This window comes from Charadrius vociferus, unplaced genomic scaffold, assembly GCF_000708025.1.
Source record: "Charadrius vociferus isolate BGI_N301 unplaced genomic scaffold, ASM70802v2 scaffold179, whole genome shotgun sequence".
NCBI classification, from domain to species: Eukaryota; Metazoa; Chordata; class Aves; order Charadriiformes; family Charadriidae; genus Charadrius; species Charadrius vociferus.
The window spans coordinates 663,730-670,597 of record NW_009650072.1 but is presented as its reverse complement, the minus strand read 5'-3'; the positions used below and the strand labels follow the sequence as shown (position 1 = coordinate 670,597).

Genomic DNA, 6,868 nt, shown 5'->3' with positions numbered 1-6,868 from the left:
TCAGCAGGAGCAGTGAAGGCATCCCCACTTCTGTCCTGTTTACCTGTGCCCAAACCTTCCCCCCAGCCCCTCCTGGGCCCCAGCTCTGCTTCACGTAATTGCAGGAGGCAGGAAGACGCTGGATTTTCCAGGGAATGGTTTTGAGAGCCCTCAGGAGTACTGGAGCAATGAGCAGTACACAGAGCTGTGCCACTCAGGGACCAGCTCTTCCTTAGCAGGCCCTTGCCAGGCTCGAGGGGAGCATCAAGAAGAAACCAGAGATCCCCAAGCACCCACTCCACGTCATATACAAATCCTTCCTGAGCTTAATTCCCCACGTGCCAAGAGAAGCAGTACTCCTGGCACCAGCACTGCGAATAAGAGGAAAGACTAGAAAGACCCAGTGCTGCTCTGGCTCTTTACCCCATGGGGCTCTGCTGTGCTCTCCCAGCAAAAGCTGGGATCCAAGGCCTGGGGTATAGAGGGGGGAAAGCCCAGGTATCAGTTGGACCTCAGCCAGGGACATTCACTGCCTTTGGGACTGTTTTGAAGAGCTGCTTTGCTTTCTAAAAATGAAAGGCATGCTAGAGCAGCCGGCATGGGGTGGGGTGGGCTGAGTGTCACTTCAAGGTTGCGATGGTGTCGGGTACCCAGCCCCTTCTCTAGGGTTTCCCCCAAGCCCAGGCTGCCCTCAGCAGCTGCAAGCATGGGGGAAATGAGGACAGGTGGGATGGGAGCATGCCCGGGCTCTCAGACACAGGGTTGAGGCTTTGTTTGGGACAAGCAGGGCGAGCCACAGGCATCATTTCAGGTGCCAGCATCCTCTGGTTGCTGGCAACATGCTGGGGTAGGCACCGCAGCCGAGGGTGCTGCTGCTGCTGCTACTCTCTGCAAACATCCCCACCTGCTTTGCAGACCCCTCTGCCCCTGCCTGGACTTCCCCTGGCAGGGCTGGCAGAGGATCTGCTGCCGCGCAAGTGCCGGCAGAGGCAGGCAAGGGGGAGAGAGCGGCGTGCCCCAACCTGCTTTAGCTATGAGATCACCCCGCACTCCCGGCTTTTAAAGAGCGATATGAAACCGTACATGGCCCTGGGTGTCTCTTGATGGGTACAAGTGAGCGCAAGAGGCTGGGGACCTGGGACAAGAGCAGGCACCAATCCCTGGGGCTGCGCTTGCATGCACTCTTCTCCTCAAAAATGTGCTGGGTTCCTTCAGAAAAAATCCTGTGTTATTTTGCATGAGTCCAGTGGTCAAATCTGCACCCCACTCGACCCCATGTGCTGCAGGCTTCCCTAGGGGGAGCTGAAGGAAATATGTCCTGCTGGATTTCTGCTTGAGCATCCCCCAGGCATCAGCAGCGTGTGCTCAAGCACGGGACTAAGCAGGGAGGTTGCACGTGTCAACACAGGGCTCTGGCCAGTGATTTACACCCCTTGGCAATGGGGACACAGCACAGGGATGAGCAGTAACTGGAGCTGTGCTGCACCTGCACTGGGCCTCCTGCTTTCACTCTGATTTAATGTCCCAGTTGAGAGGTGATGTCATTTCGGAGGGAGCCAGAGAAAAGGAAGTGCTAGAGAAGATAAGGTGCTTTAACTCTACCCCTCCCGGCTTGGCCGTGTTTTGAAGCTGGGAGCTCTGTTAACTGCCAGCCAGGAAAACATAAGAGAGGGGAGAAATAAGGTTGGTTGGAGAACACCTTCCTCTTGGGGCAGGGAGAGCTGACACCAGGAGCTGCTGAGATGGGGGGTGACCTTGGACGTTCCCAGGTGATGTGAGCATAATTTTATGCACTGCTCTGGCTTCTCCATCACCTTCACCTCCCAAACACGTGGGGTGGGTTGTTTGCAGTACCAGTCATTCATCGCCAGAGCCTGGGTGCCACACCAGCAGCCAGGGAGGTGCTCCACACGGGTCAGCAGAAATGCTGGAAAGGTGCTGGAGAAAGTAAATTGAGAATGTTCCAAGGCTGCCCTGCTTCCAAAGGGGAGAGAGACTGAATGGAAAGATCATTACCAAAGGCTCATTAACAAGTCCAGATACCTGGACTTTCTGAAGGATCTTGTGGGGGCATCCTAGTCCCTCTGGCAGTCAAAGGCAGTCAAGCCCCAAAGTCATCTCTGCCCTTCGGGTGATGTCAAGTTGCATCTGCTCATTCGCATGACTGGGAAAACATCAGGGGAGACTGGTTGGGCTGATACAACCCAAGGTCCTCTCCGTTGCACCAAGCTGCCACCCAGTTGTCCTCAGCTGGAGGGGAGGGAGGTTGGGCCACCACTAGCCAGACCCAGCTCTACCTCACAGAATGGGATCAGTGAGTAAGAGCAAATCGGGATCACCAGTGGCCTTATGCAACCACGCAGGACATTCGACAGCACTACGGGTTTTCCAGCTCCCCGAGCTGTCTACCATGCAGGTAGAGCAATGCTTGCTGCGCTGCTCAAGTCAGTGCTCTTGCCACTTGACCAGGAGGCTGGCTTTCAGGCAGGCTCAATCACATTTAATCTGTACTTTTGACCATGCCAGACACCATGGTGATGGCTCTGGCTGTCAGATGCCGCCTACCACGGCCCCAGCTGGGATGCACAAGCTGGGTATGACTGCCCAGCAGCTTGGTGAAGTAAATTGGGTGCTGCTTGCTGTCACATTCAGTAAGGTCCGAGCATGAAAACCAGCAATGGCCTGCAGGTACCGATGTCCCAGTCTGGTCCGACGTGGTGGAAATCATGGGCTAGGTGGGGCTGGGCAGAGGGGGCAACTCTCAGAAACCGCAATGTGTAAGTGTAGCCATTGCGGCAAGGTTTGCACTGACCTCCATAACCCGGGGAACTTTGCATCTCGGTGGGCTTGCTTGTCATCATCCTGCCTTGGCAGGTTTTGCTATCAAAAACTGATCCTGGTTGTCCTCAGAGTAGTAGGCAGCCAAGAAAAGGACTTTCTCTTCCTGTTGTTTGTCTGAATGAAGTTGCGAAGAGCAGGAGGGAGTGTGGGATGCCTCACTTGCATTAATATCCAGCTGCAGCAGGAAAAATCAGAGCTGGGTTTCTGTTCCTTTCTTCGTGTGTGTGGCACAGTCATCACAACGTGTCTGCACTGGTTATCGATGGCCGTTGGCTTTTTGCTCTTGAAAGCTCTGTTCTCAGTGTTGCAAGGTTATCGCTGCTTTGGCCCCAGCCCGGACCTAAGAGTGCCAGGTACTGATGGTCTCAGCCTTACTGCTACGAGCTCAGTGTCCCCATTTTCTCCGCAGGAGGCTTTGCCACCTTCTCATCCTGCTTCCCGGGGCTCTGCGAGGGGAAGCCAGCTGCCATCCTGCCGATGAGCATCTCCCAGCCATGCTTGCCCGTGGCCAACGTTGGTCCCACACGCATCCTGCCACATCTCTACCTGGGCTCCCAGAAAGATGTCCTAAACAAGGTATGACCCTGTCGAGGGGACATGTCTGCCCTGTCCCATCTGGGACCCCCACTATGCAGAAGGGTGAGGGCATTAAGGACTCTTCCCCTGCCCGGTGGGAGGACCACAGGTGGTCGGTCTGATCCTACCAGGAGGCTGAAGGCAGGGAGTGCATAGGCAGAGCCCAGCAGAACTGGGGAGGGTGGTCGCAGGATGAGTTATCTTATATTGATGAGCTTTGGGGTAGTCAAACTCTTCCCAAGTGCCCGTCACAAACTCAGGGGCAGGAAGAGCAGAGCCGGGAAAACACCTGGGCTTGCAGGGGGAGTTACTACAGCTAAGACAGAGATGTGGAACAGGAGTCAACTTTGCACCCACCCTCCTAGCCAGCCAGGCTGCCAGATAGCACCAATTTCAGCAACCCTGTGATCCCCTTGGGAGCGAGAGAGAGTGGGAACAAGCTGGGTTATTCAGCCACAAGGACAGGGAGCTCTAGCCAGGGGCAGGGGCTTGTTCAGGAGGTCCAAAAATGAGCAAAGTTTTGCTGTGGGAGAGAGAGGAGAAAAGAGGGACAGTGCCCTTTTAAAGGTGCTGGAAGGGCTGTGCTGTGATGTCACACCAGGGAAGGAATTTTGTTTAAAGGAAAAATAACTGCGAGAAGAAAGAAAGAGGAATTGCAGTTAAAATGCCGCTGGGCGCCTGCCTACCGCGGGCAGGAGGGAGCCAGCCAGGCGTCCTCACCCGGGGCAGGCGAGGGGGGGAGAGGGACAATGATGCCGATGCCGGAGGGGGGTCGGAGACAGAAAGGAGGGAGAGAGAAATTATATACAGGGAGTAGAAGGAAATGAAAGAGAAAAATGCCAAGAATGTGAGCCCGGGAGCTGGGCTGGCTCCGCTGAGCTGAGACTGGGCTCTGCAGAGCCTGCTGGGGTGGGCAGGAACTGGCCACTGGAGAGCCAGGGCCGAAATCACAGTGCGATCTCCTGAGGAGCCAATGCCAGGCAGGGAAACTGATAGTTTCCTTTCCTCCTCGCCTCGTCGGAGGGTTTTGTTCATCTTTTGGAGCTGTGTTTTCTGCCATCCCCACAATGTGGCCAGAAGATGCTCATAGGCAACAGAGCAGAGTCAAGTGAAGAGGCTGTGCATGGACGATGCTTCTCTTCTCCAGCACATTGCAAAGGAGAGATCCCTCATGGCAGCTCCACGCACACTGATGTGTGGAAGGACTCTTTTATCTCCATGTTTTCTCCTTACGTTTAACTCTGGGTCTTCCCTGGAATACTGCAGACCAGGCACTGACACCCAGCAGCTGGCACAGATGTTCCCTCATTTTTTATAAGCAACCTGCCCCCAGTTGTACAGGTGATACCTAAGCTGATGGGATGGGAAAAGAGACAGGGGTCAGATGAGCCATAAATTTGGTGTCAGCACTGCATACAGGTGAAGCTGGCCATAGCCCTGGAATGGAAGGAATGGCGGTTGATGTGGAGGCAGCAGTACAGACCCAGCAAGCCAGTTCCCTGATGGATGGCCTGTGGGTCAAACCTCATCCCCTCATTGCAATTTTTCATCTAACCCTATTTACCTAGGGTCTCCTTTGTGCCATTGCATTTTATTGATTCCAAAATATGGGCACTGATGGTGGCCATTGAGTGCCCAAAGCAGAAAAGTCACACAAAACAAGTTCAAGTTCAGTCCAGTGTCAGAAGGAGGGAAGAGATGATTCCCCTCACCACCTGCCTGTGTCCCAACATGAGAGCATATGTCCACAGTGAAGATCTATGAACACCTAGCACATCTGTGAGAACTCCCGATGCATTTCTGAGGGGTGTGGGAGCAAAGACAAGGGTTAACATAGGGTGCTATCAATGACTCGCCTCACTCTGTTGGTGAGATACCTCCTCTCTCCCTCAGTTGATACTTTCAAAACTTTCAGCCAGAGTTTTCACTGATTTTCTGTCCTGTATTTTCCTATTCCTCTCATAGCGGTTCTTGGGTTTTCCCCTCTGGGACTCCCTTCCAGGTGCCTTTGGTCTTGCTTACTTTGAACCTGCTGAGGTTCAAACCTGTGTCATGCAAATTGACACAACATTCTCAGCTGGTCTCTGCTGTGCTACCATCAACTAGGCCAAGGCAGCAGTGGGAGACCCACAGGAGAAAACATTGGGATGGGAAAAGGCAGGTAGTGCATGGCAAGGTGTATCTTCAGCACTCAGTGCTGGCTGAACTCAGCCAATCATTTGATCACTTCTTTCCCACCAGGACTTGATGACGCAGAATGGGATAAGCTATGTCCTCAACGCCAGCAACTCCTGTCCCAAGCCAGACTTCATCTGTGACAGTCACTTCATGCGCATTCCTGTCAATGACAACTACTGTGAGAAGCTGCTTCCGTGGCTGGACAAGTCCATTGAATTCATTGGTGAGCTTTAGTTACAAATGGTTGCAGACCCTCCGGTTCTCAGCCTTCAAAACCTGTCCTCCATGGTCTTACTCCCAGCAACCCTTGTTCTTTCACACAAAGGGGTTGAGGGTTAGGGAGGGAGGCTAGAGTTGTTTTGCTCACCATTGCTGACCACATTGACGCTTTTGTCTCTGTTTCCTCTACTGTGCTCCAGACAAAGCCAAGGTGTCCAGCTGCCAGGTGATTGTGCACTGCTTGGCTGGGATCTCCCGGTCAGCCACCATCGCCATCGCCTATATCATGAAGACCATGGGTATGTCGTCAGACGATGCTTATAGGTGAGTTTTCCCTGGAGGGCATGAAGGAGTTACGCCATTAAGCTTCACTCCAAGGAATGAAAGCAGGCTGAGCCCAGAAGGAGAGGGTGGGAGCTCCTTGAACCTCTGTTTTGCCTTGGCTGAATCCTGTTGAAACCAAACCAAACCTCCCTTCATTAAGTGCATGTAACGAGAAATGGTTAGGTGCAGTAAATTGGAGGGGGGAGGCGGTCCTAGCTCTACCCCTGGGGCACCCTGAAGCCACATGGTTCCCCAGGACCCCTTTCTTCAGAGGGTCTGGTCAGAAGGTCCTGAACAATGCCTCTTCTCCCCAAAGAGGCCAAGAGAGTAGGGGTGACCCACTGAAGGACCAAGCACCAACTGGGGCTGTCTGTGCCTCTCGGCAGGTTCGTTAAGGACCGTCGCCCGTCCATCTCGCCCAACTTCAACTTCCTGGGCCAGCTCCTGGAGTACGAGAGGAGCCTGAAGCTCCTCAAGGCCCTGAAGTCAAAGGGTGACCGGGGCGAGGGGGACACCCAGCAGGACCCAGCAGAAGTGGCCGAGGGCAGCCGGCACCCCCCCACACCTACCTCAGAGAAGGCCGAGGAGGTGCCAAGAGGCTCCAGTTCGGCATCCCCCCACAGCGACCCTGAGCGGCAGGGCGGAACCACGAAGGTCCTGTCGCCCACCGCCCTGCAGCAGGGGCTCAACGGCTTGCACCTCTCCTCCGAACGCATCCAGGACTCCAACCGCCTGAAACGCTCCTTCTCTC

General features: G+C 54.4%; 1 protein-coding gene across 1 annotated transcript in view; it reads left to right on the top strand.

Annotated features, from left to right (window-relative positions):
- The window catches only part of DUSP8 (dual specificity phosphatase 8), a gene marked incomplete at its 3' end in the record, with an annotated part of 28,403 nt that extends 21,542 nt beyond the window's left edge, over nt 1-6,861 (top strand). The window contains exons 3-6 of the mRNA XM_009891985.1: nt 3,230-3,396; nt 5,638-5,797; nt 5,994-6,117; nt 6,504-6,861. Coding sequence (XP_009890287.1) covers nt 3,230-3,396; nt 5,638-5,797; nt 5,994-6,117; nt 6,504-6,861 — 809 coding nt within the window. The remainder of the gene's footprint in view (nt 1-3,229; nt 3,397-5,637; nt 5,798-5,993; nt 6,118-6,503) is intronic.
- Between the last annotated feature and the right edge of the window lie 7 nt (nt 6,862-6,868).